Source organism: Sinocyclocheilus grahami, unplaced genomic scaffold (assembly GCF_001515645.1).
Source record: "Sinocyclocheilus grahami isolate Dianchi unplaced genomic scaffold, SAMN03320097.WGS_v1.1 scaffold767.1, whole genome shotgun sequence".
In the NCBI taxonomy this organism is placed as follows: domain Eukaryota; kingdom Metazoa; phylum Chordata; class Actinopteri; order Cypriniformes; family Cyprinidae; genus Sinocyclocheilus; species Sinocyclocheilus grahami.
Genome location: NW_015505946.1, coordinates 349,480 through 363,692, shown reverse-complemented (window position 1 = coordinate 363,692; position 14,213 = coordinate 349,480). Strand labels below are relative to the sequence as shown.

Genomic DNA, 14,213 nt, shown 5'->3' with positions numbered 1-14,213 from the left:
GTGTGTGTGTGTGTGTGTGTGTGTGTGTGTGTATATATATATATATATATATATATATATATATATATATATATATATAATAATTTCATATAGTTAATACCACGCGAAGAGAGCCGTTTTTTCACCAAAAATCATCAGGATTACAAATGTGATATTGATTTTATACAACAGTTCAATAAACAAGTTAATATTAAGAGACTTACGTTTAAGACACCATATTGCCTGTTTTTGCTCTATTTCGTCTACAAAAATAATTCCAAACAGAACCACAGCACTGTTTTGCATCTCTAAACAACATGAAGTGTTTAGTTCCTGAATGAATCAACCGTTTAAATGATTTGGTTCAATCGCAATTATTTGCTTATTAACATTGACTTGCTGCCACCTATTGGCGGTTTTAATTTCACATTTAAAGTATATTTTCATTTTTTTTTTATCATTTCAAATAGCAAAACATTATTTATGCATTTGTAACAGCAGGTTAAATCATTCCATGTCCATCTGAGCTGCATTAAACTGTGTAAATACATCTAAATGCCACTTCAGATGCAGCTTCTGTGTTTCCTCTGCATTGCAAAGATACATTTTGTTGATACTGATTTCATTTGCCTGGTAAAAGGCCAAAAGTCTTATTCGAACCGACTGATTAAATGTAAGAATTTGACTCAAAACATGATCCACACTTTTAGAAAAAATGGCTTTATAATGGTAAAAATGCCCATAAAAGGTAAAAATCAATTTAAACTCATTGAAAAAGATTAGCTACTTTCTATCACTGCTGTGAACTGACCACCACACAGAATATGAAGAATATCAAATACATTAGAAGGCAGCTGTCCACTGTAGTCCTTAAAATGTCAGCACAATAACACATTTAGCAAAATATCGTCTAATTATCGTTATCAATAAAATTCCAGAAAATAGGAAAATAGAGTTGTCCATATCGCACACCCCTCCCTACATGAGAGGTAATAAATTGTATAAACTGTATCTTTCAACATAGTAACATAGTATATACCTGATGTTCATTCATGTTTATATTGTGCTATAACTGCTATAAAGGGGAAAAGATGATCGGTTCATTGCACTCCTAGCTGCCACTTGAACTATATAGAGGCAGATGCAGCAGTCTGTCACTCCACACGTCTTTAGAGCGCCAAAACAGCATTTAATGTTTGTGTGATAAAATAAAAATAATTTAGAATTATAACAAGAATTCGAAAGCTGAGAATTAGTTCCTTATCAAAACTAACAAAGCATAAAGCTTATTGCAATTATTGGATAGGAGGCGCTGTAAAAAAAATTTTACAAAAGCTTTATTCATGCAACAATTGAAAACAGTATAGACTAAAAGATTGATCTTGTGGTTTAAGAATGTATATAGAGATAAAGTTAAAAGGAACATCTGTTTTGGGGATATCCAAGTTATGTCCACCTCATTTCTGTCTATGTATTAGGGCTGTCAAAAAAAAATTTTGAATTTCGAACATTCCTCGAATTGAAAAAAAAAAATCCACATTCGAATGCAAAAACATTGCATTCAAATTTAAGGTCTGCGTCAGCTGTCAGGCAGCCTTATCAGTGGCGCACGAGATGCGATGACGATGTATATGTCATTGATTGCATTTTAATGCTTTTGTTAGCCTATCCAGTTGAAACCACTAGATGCAGCGCTGCTACTTTGTTCATTCATATATTGTGGAAAACGAGAGCATCAGTGTGGAGATGTTGTTTACGTCAAAACTGAAACCAAGCTGTTCACACAGAATATTTATCACATTTTCTAGAGGGACATCTGTCAGCGTTGCACTCGCGTCTTGCAGAGAGCGGCATGTTTAGAAAGCCATGTAAAATTAATGCAAGTTCAACTTTTTAAAAAACATGTCTAAAGACGTTATGGTGGTTTTTCCCCATCCCACTGTATCTCATGTTTTTAAATTAAGAAAGTAGCCTACTCTTTGTGATTGGTTTTCGGTCCTTTTGTATTAAACTATACATGCATGCATGGTGCTGTTTCTTTTTCTAATTGTTTAAGCAACTTTATTAATTATATATGGTTTATAAACATTATTTGAAACATTATGCACTTTTTTTCAAAGACAGCACTGTTTTGCATCTCTAAACAACATGAAGTGTTTAGTTCCTGAATGAATCAACCGTTTAAATGATTTGGTTCAATCGCAATTATTTGCTTATTAACATTGACTTGCTGCCACCTATTGGCGGTTTTAATTTCACATTTAAAGTATATTTTCATTTTTTTTTTATCATTTCAAATAGCAAAACATTATTTATGCATTTGTAACAGCAGGTTAAATCATTCCATGTCCATCTGAGCTGCATTAAACTGTGTAAATACATCTAAATGCCACTTCAGATGCAGCTTCTGTGTTTCCTCTGCATTGCAAAGATACATTTTGTTGATACTGATTTCATTTGCCTGGTAAAAGGCCAAAAGTCTTATTCGAACCGACTGATTAAATGTAAGAATTTGACTCAAAACATGATCCACACTTTTAGAAAAAATGGCTTTATAATGGTAAAAATGCCCATAAAAGGTAAAAATCAATTTAAACTCATTGAAAAAGATTAGCTACTTTCTATCACTGCTGTGAACTGACCACCACACAGAATATGAAGAATATCAAATACATTAGAAGGCAGCTGTCCACTGTAGTCCTTAAAATGTCAGCACAATAACACATTTAGCAAAATATCGTCTAATTATCGTTATCAATAAAATTCCAGAAAATAGAGATCTTTTTTTGTCCATATCGCACACCCCTCCCTACATGAGAGGTAATAAATTGTATAAACTGTATCTTTCAACATAGTATCAACATATATACCTGATGTTCATTCATGTTTATATTGTGCTATAACTGCTATAAAGGGGAAAAGATGATCGGTTCATTGCACTCCTAGCTGCCACTTGAACTATATAGAGGCAGATGCAGCAGTCTGTCACTCCACACGTCTTTAGAGCGCCAAAACAGCATTTAATGTTTGTGTGATAAAATAAAAATAATTTAGAATTATAACAAGAATTCGAAAGCTGAGAATTAGTTCCTTATCAAAACTAACAAAGCATAAAGCTTATTGCAATTATTGGATAGGAGGCGCTGTAAAAAAAAATTTACAAAAGCTTTATTCATGCAACAATTGAAAACAGTATAGACTAAAAGATTGATCTTGTGGTTTAAGAATGTATATAGAGATAAAGTTAAAAGGAACATCTGTTTTGGGGATATCCAAGTTATGTCCACCTCATTTCTGTCTATGTATTAGGGCTGTCAAAAAAAAATTTTGAATTTCGAACATTCCTCGAATTGAAAAAAAAAAATCCACATTCGAATGCAAAAACATTGCATTCAAATTTAAGGTCTGCGTCAGCTGTCAGGCAGCCTTATCAGTGGCGCACGAGATGCGATGACGATGTATATGTCATTGATTGCATTTTAATGCTTTTGTTAGCCTATCCAGTTGAAACCACTAGATGCAGCGCTGCTACTTTGTTCATTCATATATTGTGGAAAACGAGAGCATCAGTGTGGAGATGTTGTTTACGTCAAAACTGAAACCAAGCTGTTCACACAGAATATTTATCACATTTTCTAGAGGGACATCTGTCAGCGTTGCACTCGCGTCTTGCAGAGAGCGACATGTTTAGAAAGCCATGTAAAATTAATGCAAGTTCAACTTTTTAAAAAACATGTCTAAAGACGTTATGGTGGTTTTTCCCCATCCCACTGTATCTCATGTTTTTAAATTAAGAAAGTAGCCTACTCTTTGTGATTGGTTTTCGGTCCTTTTGTATTAAACTATACATGCATGCATGGTGCTGTTTCTTTTTCTAATTGTTTAAGCAACTTTATTAATTATATATGGTTTATAAACATTATTTGAAACATTATGCACTTTTTTTCAAAGATAGTCGTGTTATTTTATTACGCTTTGAAGAAACGTGCATAATATTTTGCTCAATGCGCCCTCTTGTGAACTCAGGAGAGAAGCTAAAAGCTTTTTTCCCCCTAACTGAAATTCGAATTTAGTTTTTCAGTCATTTTGACAGCCCTAGTATGTGTGCTGTGTTGCCAGATGCCTTCAATGAAAAGTATCAGAATCAGAATAAGCTTTATTGCTAAGAATGCTTACCATATAAGGAATTTGTTCCTGGTGACAGAAAGGTGAATTTCTCTGTAAAAAAAAAGGCGCGTCCACCGTACTACGGAGGTGGATCAGCTTCATCTTTGCAGCCGACACTGACTCAGAAAACACTGGTTTAATAATTAAAATATTTACTTCATATTTTTTTGACACATTCATGGTCATTACGGGTGCTTTCCAGTAAGCTTTATGTGCTTGAGCATGGAATAGGCTATAAATTAAAGGCTCATTATGGTATATATTTAAGTAAAGTAATATAAATGTGCAGTTAGCTGACTAATGGCTTAAATGGACGAATTAGTTGAATAGAAAATTATATCGGCAGCAGCTCTAAAAAAATATACAATATACAAAGTAGACAACAGACAACATATGTACAGGTGTGTTATACAAAAATGCAAGGGATTGTGAGTAAGAGTTATGTGCATACTTTAAATATAAAGTATAAATAGTGTTGTGTATTGCACATGTTTATTGCACAGTGGGGACATTTAACTGTTCATTAGGTAGATAGCCTGAGGAAAGAAACTTGTCTTATGCCTGGCTGTTCTGGCGCTCAATGCTCTGCAGTGCCGACCAGATGGCAACAGTTCACAGAGGAAGCCACTTTCCTCACTCTGGATATGTACTGTTCTTGGAGAGTGGGAAGAGCTGTACCAATGATTTACTCAGCAGTCCGGACTATCAACTGTAGTCTTTTGAGGTCTGATTTGGTAGCCAAGCCAAAACAGACAGTTATAGAATTGCAGATGACATACTCTGTGACTGCAGAGTAGAACTGCAGAAGCAGCACCTGCAGGTTGAACTTCCTTAGTCGGTGAAAGAAATACAGCCTCTGCTGGGCCTTTTTTAAAATATAGTCAATGTGGAACTCCAACTTTAGGTCCTGTGAGATGGTGGTGCCCAGGATCCTGAATGACTCCACTGCTACCACAGTGCTGTTCATGATGGTGAGTGGAGGTTTCTTCTAAAGTCCACAATCATCCTCAAAGTTTTGAGCGTGTTCAGCTCCAGGCTGTTATGACTGCAACAGACAGCCAGCTGTTCAGCCTTCCTTCTATATGCAGACTTGTCACAATCCAGGATGAGGCTGATGATTGTAGTGTCATCTGCAAACATCAGAAGCTTGACAGAAGGATCTTTTGCAATGCAGTCGTTAGGGAGTAGAGCAGTGGGGAGAGAATACATCACTGTGGGGCACCAGTGCTGATTGTGCAGGTGTTGGATGTGTTTTCTCAGTCTCACTAGCTGCCTGTCTGTCAGAAGGTTGATGATCCACTGACAGATAGAGCTAGGGACAGAGGCTGGATTTGTTTGGTCTGGAGCATAGACTGTAAAAAAAAAAAAATGGACGACACGTCTCCACTTCCTTCCGCTATAGAAAAGTGAAGCAAAAGCATCTCAGTATGGCAGCTGTCATCTTGTGCCAATGATGTCATTTAGAGCCCGAGTCTGTGCAGTAGTGATTCATTTGGAGCCTGAGTCTAGTGACTAGAGCCTTGCTATCAAAATCCCACCCTAACTCCCACAGACCCAATCGCAAACACATAATCATGACACCACACCCCATTTTTATAGCATCAAATAACTAACTAAAAGCAAACTCATTCGACAAATGAACACTTGAAAATACATCAGCATGATAAGAACTACCTACCATCTTCTAAAATTACAGTGGAACATAATAAAGTCCCTCATTAAAGTTACAGTTATTTTAGCTATCATGTGGGTATCAGTAGATCAGATTAAATATACTTACATTCTCTCTCATTAAATGGAAACTACATCCAGTTAGTCCTGACAAGCTTTTCGTGCATTTATATAGAGCATGTCAGATTCTTACCTAACCTTTGGTATTATACACTTTTGTTTTTTAGTAATTTTCTAACTCTTAATATTGAGAGACAGTGCATTAGAGGATGCTGAAATCAAATGATTCTGGTTATATTCCCACTTATAATTGTGTGCAGTCAAATTAAGGTAGCTGCAACAAGTTCTGTTTTAGACTTTCACTTTTCCTATAGTAGTAGAAAAAATTAGTTTACCTGGTTTCCTGTTTCCCCTCGTTATTCCTGATATTTCTCTCGTTCCTTTGTTTCCAGTGTTCATTGGCAAGTCCTTTCTGTTTGTTGTTGTAATGTAGGTGAGCTTGGTTCTGTTTCCTTGTTTCTTGGTTTCATGTTCTTTTGTTCCTTTGTTATTATATTATTAAACCAGTGCATTTGGATTCAACTCTTCATTGTTTCTGAGCCTTTCTTTTTATAATTTCCTGGTAAATATTGATTGATGGTCTAAATTATTTTACTTTTTAATCATCATTTATGTATTTCTTTTACCTTTTAGCTTGTGTTTATCTTTCCATCTAGACTTATAAGTTACAAGCCAGAAGGGTCCAAAGCCGTTCTAAGTGGTCAGCAATCTTCAGCACAGTGCCATGTGTATGTACAAACAACACTTGTTGAACCATTCCAGCCCATACTTGGAGCTCAGTATTTTGTTCTTGGTGAAATTGAAAAGACTGATGGTGAGTTTGAGTATGATGTACTGTAATATAAATAAACCGTATTTGCAGCCTGCTATAAGTCTAAATCTAGAAGCATTTTGGTTGTGTTTGTATTCAGAATGTGTATTTTTATCTGTTGTTTTTTATGTTTTGTTTTTAACCAGAATTTTCTGTTGCTTCTTCCAGGATTAACTGGAGTTATTCTACATGCTCGTGCTTTGAGTAATGTTGATGGCGTAGACCTCACACTAATGCAAAAGGCCATTAGGGAACAGAGATGTTTCTTTAAGAAGAGAATTCCTGAGATTAATGAGCAAGCTCCCCACTGTGAGCCCTCATACGTAAAAAACCTGTGAAATGTGATTATTTCAGAAATATTTTTCATTGTTGTGTTTTTGTACAATTTGAGAGTATATGACTTTGTCAGCTTCTCAAAAGCATAGGATTGTAATGTTTATTTACAGAAAGTAGATGTGAATCATTAAATTAGATTTTTTTTTACATTTAGCTAATGATTATCATTAGCCAACTGTGAAAATTAATCTCCTTTTAAATGTTTGAAAATAAACAAGTAAAATATGCAGTTTGTAGCAGAGGTGAATAGCTCTTCAGTTATATATTGTGTTGTTGTATGGTATTTGTTCCAAACTTTATGCACACTGCACACTGTTAAGTACAAGAGGTATAAACACTATACCTGTTCAGGTTTTTTTATTTAAAAATATTCATAAAATTATATATGCGCTATTACAAAGATAAATTGCTGTATGTGTTCTGCTTACTAAAATGCCTTGCATATGCCTGCAAATAATTGATACCACTCTTGCAGTATGTTAACTTCATTTAGTAAAAGTAAATGTAATTTTTAAAAAAAAAAAGAACAAAAGTCATTTATTGCATTTTTTATTATTTTCAATGATTCTTGACAGCAGCTTCAGAAAGGACAGAGAATGATAAAGACAAAAGTATAATGACTTTAAATCAGAAATTGCACTTCTGGCCCATCATACCAAGGAAATAAAAAAAGGCTTATTTATTCTCCATATTTGGTTTCGGATAAATATTTCTTGCATTCCATGTGTTACAGTATTCTGCCTCTTTACATACTGTATAAAATGAAGTAAACATAAGCATCTCAGCGGTTGAGTTCAATCTAACCCATTTCAGTAATGTGGTTAAATTGGCAGATTTTATAGCACCTGAGATTTGTTATATTTCAAGTACAGTATATATCAGATTAAATCTTACTATTTTCATCTTAAGTTTAAAAAGCTTTTTATTTTCTAAAAATATTTATTATTATACATTATACATTGATTATCTTAAAATCAGTATATTAAAAAAAAAAAACATTTTCATTGGACTTTTTCTGATGTGCGGATTCCATTTATTTTTTTATCTTAACAATACATTGAATCAACGCAACCACTAACCCTTGCAATTATAAACTGGTGCAGGAGTTAACAGTTTTTTTGTGTGATAGATACTACAGTATTATTATAACCTAGGAGAAATGATTAAGTCAACAGTACAGAAACTTGAATGAATTACATATTTTGTAAACCAACGAGACTATGAGTGGCTATTTATGACTAAAATATGAGGAAGAATAGGCAGAATCTTTTGAGGAAGCAGGAAGCATTGGAAGACCTGATAGTGGGTCTGTCTTACAACGAGCCAAAGCCTGTTTGTAGTTGATCTTCTCCTTTGTGATGGGGTCAGTCAGCTCCTTTGCATAGTTGATCTCTTCCTGAAGCTCTCTCATCATTGTGCTGTCAATCATCTTAGAGCTGACAGCATCCACAATGTTAACTCTTCCTGCTTTGTTGGGGTTGACCATCCCACCTGTCAGAAATTGTGCCTCCATGTATCTCATGGCATTCTCTTTGGGCATCCACCCTTTCTGTACAGCCTCTCCGACTGACAGACGTTCTTTGGTCATAGGGTCCTCAACTCCAGTGAAAGCCTTTTGAGCATTTAATAAACGTTGTAGTTGACTGGACTCAATCAGACTTCGATCAGCTGCTTTGTGGACAGAATATCTTATGCGGTTGCTGATATCCACAATGCCACCAGTGGCTGCCTGTGCTTCAAGCAGTTTTTGGGCAGTGTTGGTGTCAATCATCTTTCTATCCATGGCACTGCGGACATTTAGACATGAATTAGTGTGTACATCATACACACCACAGATGGGGAACTCTTCATTAAGCTGTTGAGTTGTCTGGCTGGTAACTGGGGTGTATGGTCGAGATTTTGTTTCACCAGCCACAAGAAGAGCAAACTCTGAGATCGGCATTTTGCCATCCTTGTACTGTTGTAGTTGGTATTTAGTCACCCTGTCTTCTTTTAGTGCATTTTTGATGGAGTACTGTTTGCCACTCTTCCGATCTTGCAAAACCGATATCTCACCATCAGGTCCCATTGTGGTGATTTCCTCCCAGTCACACTCTAGTTCCTGTAATTGTATGTACTGGCTGCGATCAATGAAGCCTTGCATGTAGGCATCATATGGTAACATGTCTTTACCAGTGTTAGGGTCCAAGATGCTGATCTTTGTGGACACATTGACTTCTTTAGTGCGAGTTTCTGAGGAATCCTCCTTCCTCAAACTGTTCTTTAGCTCCCTGATTATGTTGTCTCGCTTATGAATTGTGTCCTTTTCATCCAGGATCTCCCTTTCCAGCCTTTGAACATCTGACTCCATTTTAATGCTTCTTTGCCTGTTCATTTGATTTCTTTCACTCATCAGCTTAGACTGCTGGTGGAATGAAATGCTGATGTTTTGTCTTTCAGATTCCAAAGTCCTCAGCTCTCTCTGACGGTTTTCTTTTTCTCTTTGCAGCTTGTCCTGATCATGAATTAAGTTGGTCTCCTCCAGAGATGTGGTAGTTCTTTTGCTTGCTTGTCGCTGCAGTTTCTCATCTAGACGGTGGATTTCATCCTCAAGATCTCGTCTGGCATTTTTCTTCTGAATTAATTGTTCTCTAAGGTGAGACCGTTCTGCTTCCACAGTCTGATCTTTCTCTACACGAACAACATCTTTATAGATGGTCTTCTCAACCGACTTCTCTCGCTGCAAGATTTCTATCTCCAGTGTCAATTTCCTGATGTCTCTCTCTAAACGCATAATGTCACTGCTCTCCTTATCCATATCTGTTCGAAGACCATTGGTCAGTTTATCTAGTTTTGGATCCCTCTCAACTTTCAGAACTTCCTCTATGACTATGTTCTCTTCAATAGGAGGTGGGGCAGTTTCTAGCTCATGGATTCTGGATTTAATTTGTCTCAGCTCAGTTTCCACCTGGATCTTTCTTTGCCTTTCATCACTTCTCCTGATGGCTATCTCCTTGTCCTCAATGAGTGCTCTCATCTGCTGCACCTCTAGCTCAAATTTTCTCCGATTCTTCACTTCTTCATCTAGACTCCTACCTAGCCTATCATGATCAAGGATCTGCCTTGGGTCCTTTTGTAGACGCACCACCTCTTGCACTAGTACTTTTTCCTCTGGTTTTTGTCTCTCAAGCTGAATGTATTTATTCTGAAGATCAAACACCATTTCTTCTATAGTTCTGCGCCTCTGAGTTTCCTCACGGACTTCTCTCCTGAGACGATCTGCCTCCTTCTCCAGAAGTGGGTCATCAACATACTTAGTTACATCTTTAGTGACAATCTTGGTCTCCACCTTTGACTTTTCAGCCTTCCATTCATCCCTGTCTTTTCTAAGACGGATAAGCTCATCCTGCAAAGTACTGTAGGTTTTCTGCAGGGAATATACTTGATCAGAGAGCCTCTGTATTTCTCTTACATTCTCTGGACTTCTTTCCTCTTTTACAACCTCCTGAACTACATCCTTATACTCAATTTTGGGTTTCTGTGCATATAGCACTTCAAGCTCTGTTCTGACAAGGCTAACTTGTCTCTCAAAGTCTGATAACTGTCTGCTATTGTCTTGAAGCTCCCTTCTCAAGCGTTGCATCTCTGCCTCTGTCTCAGGGGCCACCCTGAAGTTCTCATTTATGATTTCTTTGACTTCCACTTTGGGCTTCATCTGTTGTATTTGGACATGGTGTGACTGAAGGTTGCTAAGATCAGTCATGAGACTTTTATTCTCATTTCTCACTTTTTCTATTGTAGTCAGAAGATCTTTAGACTCACTTATGAGTCTAGGGTCCTGCTCAACCCTTTTCACCTCCTTGGTGACAACTTTTGGCTCTAAAGTTGGGATGAGCCTCTCAAGAGAATTGATCTGGCTCCTGGTTTGGGAGATTTCACTTTTCAGTGATTTGGCCCTCTCACCTTCATCTGAGATAGCCATCTCAAATGTCCTAACTGCCTTCAACATTTCTGGATCTTTTTCCAGTCTTACTACTTCCATTTGCACCACCTTCTCTTTTATGTTTTGCTTCTTTTGCTCCAAAATTGTCATCTCTGTTTGCAGGTAAGCCTTCTCTTGATCTTTAACTTTAAGTTCACTTCTCAATCTGCTTATGTTTTCTCGAATGTTTGATGCTTCTAAATCCAACTGAGGGTCTTTCTCTACCTCTGTCACTTCTCTTGTTACTAACTTGGGCTTGGTGTTCTTAAGTTCACTTTCTAGGCTAGTGATCTTTCTGGTCAGTACCTCAATCTCACTCTGTGTTTTGGTGCATTTCAGTGCTTCTTCATGAATTTTCTTTTGAAAGTCCTCCACATTGACCTCAAGTTTTGGGTCACGGTAATACTGCAGAATCTCCTTCTCCTCCACTCGCTCTACTCCTCTTCGATTCTTCAGAGATAAATATCTGTTCTTTATGGTGCTCAGGCTATTCTCTGCGTTGGTACATTTTGCAATTTCCTCCTTTAATTCTTTCTGGAGAACTTCTGTGTCCTCAGCTGCTTTTTGCTGCATCTGTTGTTGTTGTACAGCATTTACTTTTACCACATTCTGTGTAAATGGAGGAAAGACTAGTTAATATTTCAAAGATGATTAGTTTTAACACTTATACTTATTTTATACTTTTCATAACAAAGATAAAGTGCATTTGAACATATCATGATACAAATTATCCCTTCTGATCAGTGGTAAGCTACAAAAAATGTTGATCACATTTGCACCTCAGCCATAATGGACTTTGCTAAGTTCATCTGGTTGAGTAATTGTTCACTCTCAGCAGCTGTCTCAGCATAATGGTTTGTAAGATCCTTCTCCTGTAGTACAACAAAGTAAAGAATTAAGTATTTAATTGACATTAGGAATTTTATGTCATGTTTTACATTTCGGATATCTCACCTGTTTTGCAACAGAGCTTGCTAGGGTGGAGGTGTGATTTCTTTTAGCATCTGTCGCAGGTATGTCATCAAGAGTAGCTTTGTACTTAACACAATTCATCTCATATTCCTGCCGAAAATAAATGCAATATACATTCATAAATTTAAGCCCCAAAAAAATTTTACATTAGTCTTTTCACAGTTTTATCATGACATCGATTTAGTGCAATGGTAAAATAAAAAATAAATCCAAGATTACGAAATTGAAGTCAAAATATTTTGAGAATAATGTCAAAATGACTAGAATAAAGTCATAGCAATATGAGATTAAAATCGTTATATTTTGAAAAATCAGAATTATGAGATTAAAGTCATAGTATTGTGAGATTAAAGTCAAAATTACTATAATAAAGTCATAGCAATACGAGATTACCATAGAAAAATGTTGAGAATAAAGTAGTATATTGTGTGAGTTTATAATGTGAAAATTCCACCTACTCTGCAAAAACCGTCTGTGGCATCCAACCTTTCATTCGTCACATGTATTTAACATTAAAAAGGAGGTGGAATTTTCACATTAATTCACTTTATTCATGCAATATATACTTAGTTCACTAAAAATTGCGACGATTAAACTTGTATTGCTATGAATTTATTCTTGTAATTTTGACTATCTCAAAATACTACGACTTTAATATCATAATGCTACAACTTCATTCTCAAAATATTTCAACTTTAATCTCATATCGCTTCGACTTTATTCTTATAATATTTTGAGAATAAGGTCAAAATTTCAACTACTGTATAATCTCTTAATCTTATTATTATTATTATTATTTTTTTGCGTGGCAATAAAATGCTATCGTAGTTTTATACCCCCTTGTAAATAAAAAAATGTATTTGCTATGTAATTCTGGATAAAGACATTTACTGTAGCACAAATATTTAACTTACTTTGAGAACATTCTGGAGATCCTTGGAAAGATCAACCACCCTGTCCATGTCATCGCCTTTCCTCTGTATATCCTCCATCACTCTCTTTTGAGTAAAAGAAAACCACATTGAAAATTTTATTTTTTCTATAATTTACAGTATTTTATATAATCTGATATAGTCTACAAATCTAACCTTCTGAGAGTTCTGCTTTGCATTGACTTGAGACAAATCATCTGTGGGGTTTATCTTGTTGTCAGGTAGATTATGTAAGAAGGAGCTCAGTGATTGGCTCACATTCTGGAAGTCCTGGTGTTTTGTGTTAGCTTCTTGCAAAAACCTCTCTCTATGGAAATATAAATACATTTTTAGCTAACAACATTAAAAAAGCTTAACTCTAAACAGTTCAGATTATTTCAATATACAGATGGTGTTTCCTGCTTGACATTTCTGCCTGCCGCACCTCCTCCAGTGCACCTTTTGGGTCAGCTGCAGGGTCATCAGCTGGTGCCACCGTTCATGGACGTTTCGCCCCCTATCCAGTACGTCTCCCGGTGGGGGGGCAGTGGCTTATTGGGACATCTCCCCGCCACCCCCTGCAGCTGCCCTCACTGGGGTACCGAGCCCCAATTCCTGTCCCTCCTTCTTAGCCACAACCAGTAGCTTGCCTTCTCTGCCTCCTCCGCCAGCTCCTTGATGGCTCTCCTCAGGCTTACCCCAGTTGTCCCAGCAGCTCGAAGGAGCTGGATTGCGGACTTTCCCACGAAGCCCCTGCATCCAACTTCCACGGGATGGATGGTCGCGGTCCATCCCCCGTCTCTGCACTCCGCCACCAGATCAGAGTACTTGAGCCGCTTGAACTCATACGTCGCTTGTATTCCCTCTTCCCATGGCACAGTCAGCTCAATGACGAGGACCTTCTTTGACGCTGTGGCCCACACCACAACATCTGGCCTTAATGTTGTCTGAGTGATCTCTGTTGGGAAGATAAACTGGGTGCCCAGGTCAACACGCATCTTCCATCCCTTTCCAGGAGTGAGCAGACATGTTGTCCTTCCCGCCACTGTCTTCTGCCTGCCTTCTCCTGGTCTGAGGAACAGGATGTTTGGCCGAATGGGATCTGAAGAGCTATCTGCCCGGACTCTACATCTTTCCAACTGCTCTGCCAACTTCCTCAGCCCCTGATTATGCCGCTATCTAAAGCGGCCCTGCGTCAAAGCAACGTTACACCCCGACAAGATATGTCGAAGGCCTGCATTGGCTTCATTGCACAGGGGGCACTTGTCCTCACTTCCGAACCACTGGGAGAGATTTCTGGGACAAGGTAGGGTGTCATACACTGCCCTCACGAGGAAGCTGAGCC

General features: G+C 37.2%; 2 protein-coding genes across 3 annotated transcripts in view; one reads left to right on the top strand and one right to left on the bottom strand.

Moving 5' to 3' along the window:
- The window catches only part of ten1 (TEN1 subunit of CST complex), a 17,369-nt gene extending 9,878 nt beyond the window's left edge, over positions 1-7,491 (top strand). The window contains exons 2-3 of the mRNA XM_016245757.1: positions 6,534-6,691; positions 6,857-7,491. Of these exons, the coding sequence (XP_016101243.1) occupies positions 6,534-6,691; positions 6,857-7,026 (328 nt within the window). The 3' untranslated portion in view covers positions 7,027-7,491. The remainder of the gene's footprint in view (positions 1-6,533; positions 6,692-6,856) is intronic.
- Positions 7,492-7,557: 66 nt separating this feature from the next.
- Positions 7,558-14,213, bottom strand: part of evpla (envoplakin a) — a 26,181-nt gene continuing 19,525 nt past the window's right edge. For both annotated transcript variants that reach the window (XM_016245754.1, XM_016245755.1), the window contains 5 exons: positions 13,046-13,196; positions 12,872-12,955; positions 11,940-12,047; positions 11,765-11,857; positions 7,558-11,594 (listed from right to left, as the gene is read on the bottom strand). In XM_016245754.1, the coding sequence (XP_016101240.1) occupies positions 8,253-11,594; positions 11,765-11,857; positions 11,940-12,047; positions 12,872-12,955; positions 13,046-13,196 (3,778 nt within the window). In that variant the 3' untranslated portion in view covers positions 7,558-8,252. The remainder of the gene's footprint in view (positions 11,595-11,764; positions 11,858-11,939; positions 12,048-12,871; positions 12,956-13,045; positions 13,197-14,213) is intronic.